The following is a 14,397-nucleotide window of genomic DNA, read 5'->3' on the forward strand; positions in this document are numbered from 1 at the left end:
CAGTTTGCGATAATGACACAGCTATGCTAGTACATCGAGTCAGTTAGCCACTATAGACATCGCCCTCATGTTGATAAATACTCTCATCATTGGTGCCATTACAGAAGGACAGGCGAAGGCTAGATATCAGTACTTTGACAGATTTTGAAACGGACATCCAAAGTTTGCGATAACAACGCTGCTATGCTAGCACATCGGATCGGTTTGGCCCAATGTGCTTTTATTATGACAAAGCAGCGAACAGGAAGGGGTTATGGGGGGACAGAAGAACAGAAACACAAGAAAAATAAACACAAACAACAAGAAGAAATACATTGAACGTCTACATTAACTACTAATATGTTGGTGCTATGGTCAGCTAGATGTATTTTCAGGTTGACACCATGTGGGAGGCCTGTTGAGAAGGGGGTGGGTGTTTTCCGAAATTTCCGGGTTCGCGGTGAGTCAGCAACCAGCACACTTTTGCTCATTAGACGGTTTATTGATTAGAAAATGCAGAATAAATAAGATTTATTGATTACAATCCCACAAGAGCAAGAAACAAGTATCAAGAATAAGCATAACAAGTGGTAACGATGACGTTAGATCTAGTTTGTCAATTCCAGAATCCCCGCGTTACCTTTACAGCACAACAAACTGTTCCTTAACAATGAAAATTGCTTACCGTTGGCAAATGAACGGGGAGCCAACGCTCCGGCAAAGCGGCGAAGGAACAAAGCCAAGCGACCCGTATGTAATCCTCTGGCAGACTTCGGGCGGGGGTTGGGGAATCGGGTTAAAGTAGAATGTTTATTTAAGTTATCTCATGAGATTCCCTCCTAACTAAAGAACTCAAGCGCATACTATGGTGCAAAACAAGTTATCTCGCGAGTTTCCCTCCTAACTATGGAACCCAAGGTGAAAAACAACAAGTTGTTACAATCTAGGTCACAGAGGCAATCATACATCACAAAGGCATAATGTGCTCATGTTAAGGCATCACATAATATTTTCTCCCATCAGTAGGGGAGTCTATAAACTAAGTGATTGAAAGTAGTAGTGTTCACAAATTAGCTCTGTGATCTAGAACCCAGCAATCGGGGGAATCCCTTGTGAGTGTAGGCCCGTTGGCGACCGACCCTATGCCTCCCCATCGCCTATCCCGGCACCGGGACCCCCCACCCGAGCGCGCCCTATCACATCCAGTCACATGCGAGCCCCACAAATCACGCAACAGCCACACAGAAAGGGGAGCCAACCCTGGGCCACGGCTCCCACCCACCCAGCCAGGGGAAGGAGGGCAGTCGGGTGGGTTCAGCGCAGCCCATCCCTCATCCCGCAGCGATGTTCAATACTTGGTGCCATTACAGAAGAACAGGTTCATGCTAGCTACAGCTAGGACCAAGCTACTATGCCTTATAGATTGATCAACATAAGGGACATGTCTAATTGTTGGTGCCATTACAGAAGAAAAAATTAAGGATAGCAATGAGTGCTCAGACAGATTTTGAAAGAACGGACATCTACAGTTTGCGATAACGACTATAGTGTTTTTACCACCAAAGAAGGCTATGTCTAATGCTTGGTGCCATTATAGAAGGACAGGTGAAGGGTAGGTATGAGTACTTTGATAGATTTTAAAAGAACGGACATCCACAGGTTGCGATGACGACGCTGCTATGGTAGCACATCGGAGTGGGTTAGGCACTATACCTGTAGTGTTTTTATCACCAAAAAGGGCTATGCCCAAATCTTGGTGCCATTACAGAAGGACAAATTAAGGCTAGCTATGAGTGCTTTGACATACTTTAAAAGAACGGACATCCACTGTTTGCATGCACTTAGGGTTGGTTAGGCACTATAGAGCATTTATCACTAAAGAAGGCTATTTTCAACACTCAGTGCCTTTACAGAAGAACAAATTAAGGCTAGCTATGAGTGCTTGGAAAGATTTTTTTTTTAAACATCCATGGTTTTCGATAACGACGCTGCTATGCTAGCACCTAGGGTCGATTTGGCACTATAGAGCATTTATCACCAAAGAAGGCTATGTTCAATACTCGGTGCCATTACAGAAGAACAAATTAAGGCCAGCTATGAGAACCTTGACAGATTTGAAAAGAATGGACATCCACAGGTTGCAATAACAACACTGCTATGCTAGCACATTGAGTCGGTTAGGCACTATTGAGTATTTATTAACACGAGGGCTATGTCTAATACTCAGTGTTGGGCACGTTACTTTGAAACAGTGATTGGTTATAGTTACTCACTACTTCTTCCAAAAAGTAACTGAGTTAGTAACTGAATTACTCTCTTGTAAAAGTAACTAGTTACCAGGGAAAGTAACTATTTCCGTTACTTTAAAAAGAAGTTGTATGTCAAAGAATTACAAATTTTCTGAGGAGTATTCGAGTCAGTTGAATAGAGAAGAACAGACATTTAGTTCTGCTATAGACCCTACCCACGTGACGTCACAACTCCGCTCTCCTGAATGGTACCGCCCACTTGTCCGTCAAAACATAGTGTTAACCTGTTACGGCTACGTACATTCCTCCTATTTACGGTGTGTTTTTCTGCTCCTTAACATTAATAATCAAAATGGTGAAGGCGTGTGTGGCTGTTGGTTGCACTAACAGAGAAGATGGAAGGAGAGACTTGAAGTTTTACCGTATTCCGAGGGATCCAAAGAGGAGAGCGAAATGGACGGCTGCAATTCGACGTGAAAACTGGGCACCAAAAAATCACCACAGACTCATTTTATATCCGGTAAGATGCATTTAAGATATACTTAGAGGGTTTTGGGCTGACAAATAACCACAATTAAGATCATTGCTAGGCTAATCGCCGACAACATACACGTATGTATGTAGTGAGAGTGCAATCGCTAAACCATATAAACATTAAAAGCCTTAACTCCATTGACAAACGACATGAAATACATTAGACTTGACAGTGGATGTTAGCAAGAACAAAAGATTTTGAATTGAAAATTTCGTAACTCGCCTTTCCAAGCACAAGATAGATTCCTGCCGAATTTTCGTGGACGAGGACCTGTTTCACCCAACCAGCAACGAAGTATTTATAAGCCTCCAAGCTCTTGAAGTTTTTCAAATTTTCGTGGGAATAGGCTGATTTTGTGTGGACAAGATAATTGTAAATATCAGCGTAGCAGATGTCAGGCAGACAGGGCGAAGACAGTGGGTCGAAAAACATCGATTTGGGCATCAAATATGGATCTGGCGACTGTATAGAACAAAGCTTTTCCACATAACGCCTTTTATGCAACACATCCAGTGAGTTTACGGCATCAGAAAGCACCGGGTCTTCCATGAAATGCATTTTAAATTCCTCGATCAATTGAAAACAATGCTAATACAGAGACAAAATGACGGACAAGTGGGCGGAACCACACAGCGAGCACGTGGTTTTGTGACGTCGGTGGGTAGGGTATATAGAACCTTGTAATATTTATTGCACCTCACCAACAACAGATTTATCCTACACTTGAAGTGCAACAAAAATAAACAGATTTGAATTGCGCACCACAGATGTCGACAAAAGCTTTGCACCGGGACATAAATGACACTTTACATGCACATTCTTTAATTTTGACCAACTTGAAATAGTGTAGGGCTGCAGCTATCGAATATTATAGTAATCGAGTAATCGACTGAAAAATCTGTCGATTAATCGAGTCATTGGATAGAATAAATATATTTTTAGGTGAAGAGCAATTATAAATATACATGAGAAAACAAGACATTTAATCTAATCTTGAACCATTTTCAGTCAATCAATGTTTTTATTTTCTATGTATATTGTTGAAAACCGCCAACAATTGCATCTCAGATGTAACTAGAATTAAAAAAAAGACTAATTCACTGCTTTCACTCAAAAAAACCTTCAGATCTTATTAAATACATATATATATATGGGGTGGCGTGGCTCAGTGGTAGAGTAGTTGTCCCCCAACCCAGAGGTTGTGGGTTCGATTCTTCGCCCTGATGAACTTGCCTAAGTATCCTTGAGCAAGATACTGAACCCCGTGCTGCGTCACCAGTAGGTGAATAGTGAGATAGTGTAAAGCGCTTTGAGCGCCTTGAAAGGTGGAAAAGCGCTATATAAGTATAACACCATTTACCATATATATATATATATATATATTAGGGCTGTCAAAGTTAACGCGCGGTAATTAATTTTTTAAATTAATCACGTTAAAATATTTGACGCAATTAACGCACATGTCCCGCTCAGACAGTCTTCTGCCTTTTGGTAAGTTTTACAGCAAGGCTTTTTGTGCTAACAGCGAACTCTTGTGGTCGCTTTGCGACATGGTTTATTGTTTTCTTGCCAGTTCAATATGGCTGCATGACGTCTCGGGCTGACGCCTACATTGTAATGTTGTGCTTATATGATCCTTGGACAAGATTTGTCCGTAAGTATGGTTGTTGTAAAGAATGTACATATTATGTTAATAAGCGAAATGTTATATTTTTTGTATGAGACGCTTTTTGTTTATGTTTAGTTAACCTGTATAGCGTGCTAAGCTAACGTTGTTGCTAATGCAATGCTTGTGTACTTTTTTTTGTAGTTTTAAAGGGGACAATGGTTTGAGACCAATTTATTAATAAATCAGATGAAAAAGGAAGTCTGATTATTAAGGCGTCGTTCACTTGCTGTCTAGCGTTGGAAAAAGTAGACGCTTCGGAGTGAGGACAGCATAGACAGATTTGAATGACAGTAGATTGAAATGCCCACTACAGTCCTTATGTACCGTATGTTGAATGTATATATATATATATATATATATCCATCTTGTGTCTTATCTTTCCATTCCCACAATTTATTTTACAGAATAAATATATAATTCACAGAAAAATATGGCATATTTTATAGATGGTTTGAATTGCGATTAATTGCGATTAATTACGATTAATTAATTTTTAAGCTGTAATTAACTCGATTAAAATTTTAATCGTTTGACAGCCCTAATATATATATATATTACCTAAAAATGCCGTTACGCTTGATAACACACATCACTTAAAAGATTTTTCCCCATGTGTTTCAATTGAATTTCTACTTGTGTCAAGCCCTTTTTAAGTTCTAGTTCAGTTTTAAGTTAGTCTAAACTGTAAGTCCTGATAGGATTTTGAGCTTTTGCAGTGTTCAAAATAAATGGATGATACAGGCTGTATTGGAGCACATTAGAGACCAGTGCTACTTGCACAGGCGGTTTTTGCTATGGGCAATGTGGGCGACCGCCGAGGGCGCAATCTATTTGGGGGCGCACAAGCGCACTCGAGAAAAAAAATTAATCCGCTAGTTTTCTAGACTAATACCGCTCATTTCCACGTCAAGTTAGTAGAGTGGGCGCTAGGGCGCCCCTTACTATCATGTCAACTGCTGCTGAGAGTCGTGTGTGTCAGAAGAAAAGGCAGGGGGAGACGGGAGGGGGATCAGCTGCTCGCAACTGCAGAGTGAGTGAGCAGGACGAGTCTCACTCACTCTCAGAGGAAAAGCAAGGAGGGGGGCGGGGGATAGACTGACCTCTCATGATCCCAGGCCACACAGCACAAACTTCTGCTTCCAAATAAATTGGATTTAATTCATGAAGTTAACATAGATATTATTAAATGTATCGGGTTTTGACATAACCCAATAAATGTCTTTGTAAAATGTTAAAAAAAATTTTTTTTAAAGAACAACGAATCCGTGCCTGCATCAACGTGTATTTGTTTACATCACGTCAATCTTGACTCTGGTGGTTGACGGACGGAAAAGTTGATGATGTGGAGTCGAGTCAAGGGTGCTGCATCATGGACAAACGACCCAAAAAAACCATCAGGTGCCCAGTTCAGGAAGAGAAGGAAAGAAGAAGAGGAGAAACGTTCAAAAGATAAAGGTATGCAGGTCTCTATGAGTGACGTTAATTGTGCATGTAATGAAACAGTAGCCTATACGCTATGTTATTATCCTCTTGCTAATATGTTGCTACTTAGCCACAGAATACGACTGTATTTTTAGCTTTGCTGAACTAGCAGCTACCATTTCTCCAGTAGGCTTGTTTGTGTTTACAACACAACAAGTGCAAGTTCACACAGGCTTATTAGTCTGGGAATTTGGTAAACAATAGTGCGCCGTGACTGTGGAATTTTTAATGCTATGCGTGGGTCTACGCTAACTTAAACAACATTCATGTCATATACTGTACATTGACATGATGTTTTGTAAGCTTTGTGTGATATAGCTTTTTTAATAATTTGTAGTGTGTCAATAGAATCAGAAAAAGCTTTATTGCCAAGTACGGTTTTACACATAAAAGGAATTTGCTGTGGTGATATTGGTGCATGCGCTCAATAAACTATTAAAAAATTAAAGATATAACAATATAAACTATTAACAAGAGATATAAACTATTAACAAGAGATGTTACAAGATGTTAACAAATGATAATAATTTGTGCATTATTATGGTTTATTTTAATTGGGTAACTGATGCATGTTAAGTGTGATCTAACTTACATATTGTATCTTAACTCATTTGCTCCCAAAAACTTATAAATACGTTCTATTTTTAATTGTGTCAGTGCCCCAAAGACGTATTTATACGTCTTTTACGGGTTTTTTTCACAAGAGACATCTCTAGGCTCTGATGCAACTTAGCTCCAAAGCACAATGGCCAAAATCCATTTTAAAGCAACAATAATAAAACTGGCCACTGGAGGGCAGTAGGCATTTGGTAAGACCCACAACCCGATTCAACGGAACGAATGGCCGTGTCGCACGTCCGGGGCGCCGGCGGAAGACGACCGAATAGACGACCAGGAGGACGTCCAGGATGCCAGGCGCAGGAAGTCCGAGCAGGACGACCGGGAGGACATCCGGGACGCCAGGCGACAAACGACCAAGTGCAACAACCAGGAGGACGTCCAGGATGCCAGGCGGCGGACGACCGAGCAGAACAACCGAGAGGACGCCCGGGATGCCAGGCGCCGGACGACTGAGCAGAACGACCGGGACCACCAGTGCAGCGGACTATGCCGTTAAGTCCGTGCTGCTCGGTGAGCAGAGCCCGCGCAGCCATGCTCGGCCGCTCGCGTCCCCCGCGACCCTCCAGTGTCCCGCGACTTAGCCGGAAACACGCACGGCCAAACCAGTTCCCCCCCAGGAACACAACATGCCCCACACAAGTTCCCCAAGCGAACTCAGCCACGAGGCAGTGGTCACCACAAAAGAAAGACTAAAAAAAAATCCATCTCTATGAGACAGGCGGACCGCTGACGAGGGAAAAGCCCACCCCGTCCACCGAGACACGGCCACAACAGCGCCATCTCCCATCCCAACAGTCCAGCCATGTGCAAATAAATTGTTACTTTGCTATCAAAAGCTCTATTTGTCTTGTTGTTTATGTTATTTTGTAGAAGGAAAACATTATTCAGATGTTTGGGACGTCACAAAAGCAAAAAATAGCTGTTATGTTGGAAATGTATGCTTTTACAAAAAGCTCAATATCTCTATTTTTTCATCAGAAATTGGAAAATTGCTCAAACTAAGCTATTTTCTAATGTTGATTTCTAAAGAATGGAAAAAGATATGAACTAACTTTTTTTTCCCTGCTGAAAGAATAGAGTCTAATCTTTCTTTTGGTGGGTTCCATGTTTACACAATTTTCTGTGGGCCTTGCAAAATCAGTCAAAATCCAGTAAAATGGCCGGGAGCGAAGGGGGTTGCACCGGTGAAAATGGCTGGGAGTGAATGAGTTAATTGTAAATTCAGGGGCACTTCTGAAATATTTTGGAGCAGCAGCTCCCACTGGACAAAATGAGGAGCCATCTACCTCTGCTGATTTATCTTTTAGTATTTCTTGTTCTTCGTGTTGTTGTTCAATAATATATTTAATAAAATAACTAGGGCTGTCAAAATTATCGCGTCAACGGGCGTTCATTAATTTTTTTAATTAATCACGTTAAAATATTTGACGCAATTAACGCACTAGGCCCGCTCAGACAGATTTAAATGTCAGTACAGTGAAAGGCCAACTTGTTAATTGTGTTTTATGGAGTTTTTCCGCCCTCTGCTGGCGCTTGGGTGTGACTTGCATATGTTATGTGGCGTAATGTCGCCCTCTGCTGGCGATTCAGTGCAGCTGATTATTTGGGTTTCGGCGCCCTTTTCTGACGTGATTATATGTCGACGCGAACTCACACTAATAGACAGTGCTATTCAGACCAGCTAACGTCCGCATCCAGTATTCAGTGGCAGTTCTCATAGCCCCATCACACTGTTTGTGTCTAATACATGCATCGCTTGTGAGTTATATTCCTCCTTTGTTTATATTCATGAGCATTAGATAGTTATTGATGATGTGTATTTGAATTTGTTCACATATATGGTGAAATGCAGTTACATTGTTAGATGCTTGTGAGCTAATTGGCTAGTGCTACTGCTCATATGGACACGTGTGTGTACATTTTATGTTATTTTGTGATTTATACAAGTTATTGACACATTGCCTTGTTATTTTCAGTTTTACAAAAATACAAGAAACGTGCTCCTGTCAAAAATAGATGACTTCAGTAAAGCCCATGCAACTTTGCCACACCGTCTGATTTCTTTTTGGAATTTATGTTCGCTATCTTTCAATTTGTGTACTCACACACATTGAGGACAGAATAGGGCTACTAGTTTATTTTTTGATTGAAAATTTTACAAATTTTATTAAAACGAAAACATTAAAAGGGCGTTTTAATATAACATTTCTATAACTTGTACTAATATTCATCTTTTAAGAACTACAAGTCTTTCTATCCATGGATCACTTTAACAGAATGTTAATAATGTTAATGCCATCTTGTTGATTTATTGTTATAATAAACAAATACAGTCCTTATGTACCGTATGTTGAATGTATATATCCATCTTGTCTTATCTTTCCATTCCAACAATAATTTACAGAAAAATATGGCATATTTTATAGATGGTTTGAATTGCGATTAATTGCGATTAATTACGATTAATTAATTTTTAAGCTGTAATGAACTCGATTAAAAATTTTAATCGTTTGACAGCCCTAAAAATAACGTAAAAAACGTAACACATTCTTGTGTTTGGCTAGTTTGGGTGTCGGTGGGGGGGGTGGCTGATGATGGGGTGGTTCGCCCAGGGCGCGAAAGTAACCAGGACCGCCACTGGCTACTTGGTGTTTTATCCAGCAACGACTACTGAGCTAAAATTGATAGTTAGCATTATTGAGTTTTTATTTTACACCCTCATCACTCCACAACGCTATGTTATGTTAAAGCCTGTATCTAAGACACGTTAGCCACGCATCGACAGTGGTCATAATTAATAGAAACCTAGCCCTCCGCAAGGCTAACGTTACATGAGCTAGTGACAGTAACGTTAATCTTATTTATTTGCGCTTAGCGCTCTTTATTAGCGCTTAGCGCTCTACTGCTTTAAGATTGCGGCTGTTTACTAACACTGCCCAGAAGCCGACGAGTCTGTCATTTTGCATCTAGTCCAACATACATGTGATCTCTATGAGACTCATCAGATGCTACCTGCTACCAACGTAGCATCGTGCTGGCTAGTATTTAGCAACGTCGGCGTCGTTTGTAGTGGCTGTCGGCTGCGGTAAGTTTTTTTTTTTTTTTCGCTTCTTCCTCTACGCAAGTGACATCAGCGCGTTGTCCCGCATTAAAAGTAGTCCGAGCGAAACGTGATGTTTAGAGCTGTCAAAATAAATGATTACTCGAGGTGAATAAAATTAATCGGATCAATTTTTAAACTCGAGTTGCTCGAGTATTCGTTTCAGCACTAAAATAGTGTTTATATCTCTACCTCATAAAGGACAAATTTTCCTCTGAATGCTCTGCCATCATATCCCTCTGCATCTGTTTTGCGTGTGTGTGTTTGCCGCACACGCTGTTCCGGTTTGTGTGTGAAAAACACCGGTTCTGAAGTACATGCGCGATTAGGCTCGAGCGTTTACGTCACAGAATTGGGGATCACGTGAGATTTGACAACAACGCAGCCATATTGGAAGCAGGTCTGACTTGCGGGACATTAAACTTTAACTTGCCAGTTCGATAATAAGACAAATTCGTTACTAAGGCGAAGAAAAGTAACGGTAACGGCGTTGTAACGACGGAAAAAATAATTAGTTAGATTACCCCGTTACTGAAAAAAATAAGGTCGTTATGTAACGGCGTTATTTATAATGGCGTTATTCCCAACACTGGTTCCATTACAGAAGGACGAGTGAAGGCTAGCTATGAGTGCTTAGATTGATTTTAAAAGAACGGACATCCACAGGTTGCGATAACGACACTGCTATGCTAGCACTTAGTGTTGGTTAGCCACTATAGTGCATTTAGCACCAAAAAAGGCTATGTTCAAGACTTACTGCCATTACAGAAGAACACGTCAAGGCTAGCTATGAGTGCTTAGACAGATTTTGAAAGAACGGACAGCCACAGTTTGCGATGACAGCGCTGCTATGTTAGCACATGGGGTCGTTTGCAATGTTCCCTCTAAGCTGCGCGCGTGCGCAATCGCGCACTGCTGGCACCTACTCTGCGCACAAGAAATTCTATGCTGCGCACAAAAAAAAATCAACAGAAACGTATTAATTGCGTTGTAACTCGGTGAGTGACAGGTGTCCAGCAAATGATACGATAAGGTTCACTTCCGCTACGCAGCCAATCATAGCATTGACATTCCTTGTGTAGTGCCCAGCCTACGCGCACCGCGCGTGTAGGTAGCAAGCTATCAACAGTGCGTGAGTGCGGCGGAGTTGAGAGACGCAAAGGCCAACCCCTTAACTTGGCGAAACGAACGGGCAGCGACACATCCACTCACCAAGCCAAAGTAAAAAAGAAATACGATTCATATAAGATGGAGTGGCTGTCGGAGCATGTGCAAATAGACGAACAAGCGGTGAAACTGTGTGATATTAGCCACGGAGCCAAAGTACCAAGTGAGTTTTCAGAGGGAAAAATGCGGACTGAATGGAAGTTGGGCTACCTCAAGTGTCATATTCAGCAGAAAAGTCCTTTGAAAGCTGTTGAAAATTAGGAAGACTCAAGATGGGACAGGCGATTGGTACATTATTGCGGGAGAATGCAAAAACACCGACAGAAGAGAAACGAGCTGTCCCACAAAACAAAATCTGACCCAGAGCAAGTTGAAGTTCTCATTGAGGACATTTTACTTGCCATCGAAATGAATGCGTCAATGGTGTCAGTTCAACAAATCCGCAATCACATGGCAAAGTATGTAAGTATACCAGAAAGCTGGCGAAGTAAAAACTATGCCGTTGAATTTGTAAACTCAATAAATGAGATAGTGGAGAACGAGACTATGTGCAGTGTTAAAAATGCACCCTGGCATACACCGATAGTAGATGAGAGCACTGACATATCAGTACATCAAATGCTAGGCCTATATATTAAGATGTGAAAAATAAGGTACAATTTAAGTCAGATTGGTGTGTATTCTAGTGACATTTATAAAGATATTTTAATTATGGATATTAATCATTAAATGCTCTTAATACTAGATAATTTACGGGCAGTAGAAATGCTAATAGGCGTGAAAAGGTGTGATACTGGTATGTGGCCGCCATGTACAGTATTTTTCGGACTATAAATCGCATTTTTTTTCATAGTTTGGCAGAGGGTGCGTCTTATACTCTGGAGCGACTTATACTGTATGTGAACTTATTCACACATTATTATATCATTGTTGCTAGTTAGCATGTTCTTTATGCAATACTTATCTGAATAACTCTAAATAGCTATGTTACATTAACATACTAGGCATGTTCTCAGTTCATTGTTTATGAGTCATGTAATGTTAGCATACCGTACACTTATTCAGCCTGTTGTTCTCTATTGTATTTTTACTCTAAATTGCCTTTCAAAATGACATGTCTGTTCTTGGTGGTGGATTCTACCAAATCAATTTCCCCCAAAAATGCGACTTATACGCCGGTGCGACATATACGTTTTTACCTTTTAATTGCGCATTTTTTGGCTGTGCGACTTATATTCCAAAAAATACGGTATACATCTGATGTTGCTCACCGTGGGCCGCAGTGTGCTCAGGGAGCTGGTGTGTTTGCTCAGACACATAAAAAATTGGAGGGAACATTGGTCGTTTAGGCTCTATGTTCAATAATCGGTGCCATTACAGAAGAACAAGTCCATGCTAGCTATAATTAGGACCAAGCTGCTATGCTAAGACTAGCGCAGGAAGCCTTTTGCCCAACTTCATTTGAACTACAAAGTTGTCGAGGTTGGATAAGTTTTTTTTTTCTTGTCCCACCCACAGTAGTTTTGTGATTTCAGACTGACTGCGAACACACCACTAGAACTTGTGTCTCAGCATTTATAATCAATCAAATGTTTGGTTCTCACCAGAAAAACCAGGCTGTAGACCACCATGAAGACGTAGCCGATCCAGGCGCCGTGGCGCTGCTCGCACGTGGAGAAGGTTTCATTGGAAGAGCGGTTGAAGGGTTCGGTTCCCCAGACTGGGATGCTCATGATTGCGGTTGCTCTGAAGAAGATGCAGAACCCGGATATGAAGTTCATTTCAACACAACTATTATTTTCTGGACAGAAAAGAGCTTACTTACTTGAAGATGTGGTAAGACGATAGGATGAACTTACCTTTGAGTGCATGTGTTTGACTGCTCTTTCTCCGCCACTTCCTCTTTTTGTGATAGTACAACCTATTTGAATGAGGCTCACAGGCAGATTTCCAAAGAAGACACATTGAAATTAACACATTCATTGCCAGTGATGGCAATGGATGTGTAATTCGCAGGTGTCGAACGTACGGATCGGGAGCTAGATTTGGCTTGTCACATCATTTTATGCGGTCTGGGAAAGCTAATTGTACGCTTGCTAAAATTAGTTGTTTTTTTTAATTATTTTTTTTGAAAAATACAGTAAATAAAACTGAATATTTCCTGTTTCCACTTTTTTATAAAAAAAAATATATATATATATATATATATATTAGATAAATGGCATTTGTCTTTTTTTATCTTTAATTTTCCAATTTATTTATACTTGAAAATTTACTGTTATCAATAATGTATATGAATAAATAGAGGGAAAAGGAATATTTGCCGTTTTTCCCTCCTTTTTTAGAAAAATTAAGTAAATTTAAAAAAAAAAATTACATTAAAAAAAATCATTTTCTTTTATCAAAAAAGCCGTTTAAAAATCATATGAATAGATAAATATTTTTTTGAAAAATAAATTTTTGTAATTTTTTAAATCAATTATCTTTAATTTTCCAATTTGTTTATACTTGTAAATTTACTGTATTATAATTTGACTATATTTTTAAGCTTCTTCTTATCCATCTCAAATCTCAATATACATTTTTAAAAATTTAATAAAAATATTTTTAAAATAAGTGACTTATTTGGTTAGAGGTGTTTTTTTAATCTATTTTTAAAATCATTTTCCTATTTGTTTATACTTGTAATTTTACTCTATGATAATTATATTGTATATTTTTAAGGTTCTTATATCCATATCAATAGAAATAAATAAAAATGTTTTACTAAAAGTGACATCTTTCATTAAAGGTGTTTTTTTTATTTTTATTATGATTATTTTTAATTTATGTATTTGTTTATACATTTAATTTTACTTTATTATATTCATATCAAATCTTGTTTGGTAGTTTCTTATTATCCATAAGAGTATAAAATTTAAAAAATATATTGTTGAATTATTTATAAAAAATAATAATAATGATAATAATAAAATGGTTAAACTTGTACCAGTAATTTTACATTTTAGTGTAAATATGCTTGAAAAAAAAATCCAACCTCATCGCAAAAAAAAAAGATTGTAGTCTTTTAGTATTTATTATTAAAATGTAAATTGTTCCCACGCAATAACTTACTGAAATGTATGCATAGATTTTATTTCCTGTTTATGAAAATATGGAAGTACTATTGTCTTTTTTGTGGTCCGCTTCATTGCCCGCAGATAACAGGAAGTCACTTCATTTCAATGTTGCTCAGCCTTCTTACTCAAATCAGATTATATATAAGAATAATAATATAATAATTGCTTGAAAATAGCATACATTTAAAAGATCTATAGACTTTTAAATTCAAATTAAAAGTCATCTAGTAAAATAAATAAAAAAATAAAAGACAATTTGAATAAAAATGACAATAATGATATTACTATTGTAAACTAAATGAGTAAACCATTTTTTTTAAAGAAAATACATTGAAAAACATGACTTTAAAAAAATGATTTGAATATGAATTACAAACAATGACTTTTTTTTTTTTTTTTAATACAAGTAAATAAAAATTTAAAAATACACTGAAAAACATCAGTCTACAATTTAAAAATTAAAAGTAGCTTTCAAG

General features: G+C 38.8%; 2 protein-coding genes across 4 annotated transcripts in view; one reads left to right on the forward strand and one right to left on the reverse strand.

The window, feature by feature from the left end:
• LOC130917383 (P2Y purinoceptor 14-like) overlaps window positions 1–12,717 on the reverse strand; it is a 28,445-nt gene extending 15,728 nt beyond the window's left edge. Inside the window, exons 1-2 of one of the 3 annotated variants that reach the window (XM_057838720.1) lie at window positions 12,662–12,717; window positions 12,407–12,548 (exon numbers count right to left, since the gene is read on the reverse strand). In XM_057838720.1, the coding sequence (XP_057694703.1) occupies window positions 12,407–12,535 (129 nt within the window). In that variant the 5' untranslated portion in view covers window positions 12,536–12,548; window positions 12,662–12,717. Of the gene's footprint in view, window positions 1–664; window positions 786–12,406; window positions 12,549–12,627 lie in introns of those variants that run through there. The other 2 variants (XM_057838721.1, XM_057838722.1) reach the window with 2 other exon arrangements.
• shkbp1 (SH3KBP1 binding protein 1) overlaps window positions 8,186–14,397 on the forward strand; it is a 61,713-nt gene continuing 55,501 nt past the window's right edge. Inside the window, exons 1-2 of the mRNA XM_057838719.1 lie at window positions 8,186–8,293; window positions 12,410–12,638. Coding sequence (XP_057694702.1) covers window positions 12,634–12,638 — 5 coding nt within the window. The 5' untranslated portion in view covers window positions 8,186–8,293; window positions 12,410–12,633. The remainder of the gene's footprint in view (window positions 8,294–12,409; window positions 12,639–14,397) is intronic.

Source organism: Corythoichthys intestinalis, chromosome 6 (genome assembly GCF_030265065.1).
Source record: "Corythoichthys intestinalis isolate RoL2023-P3 chromosome 6, ASM3026506v1, whole genome shotgun sequence".
NCBI lineage: Eukaryota > Metazoa > Chordata > Actinopteri > Syngnathiformes > Syngnathidae > Corythoichthys > Corythoichthys intestinalis.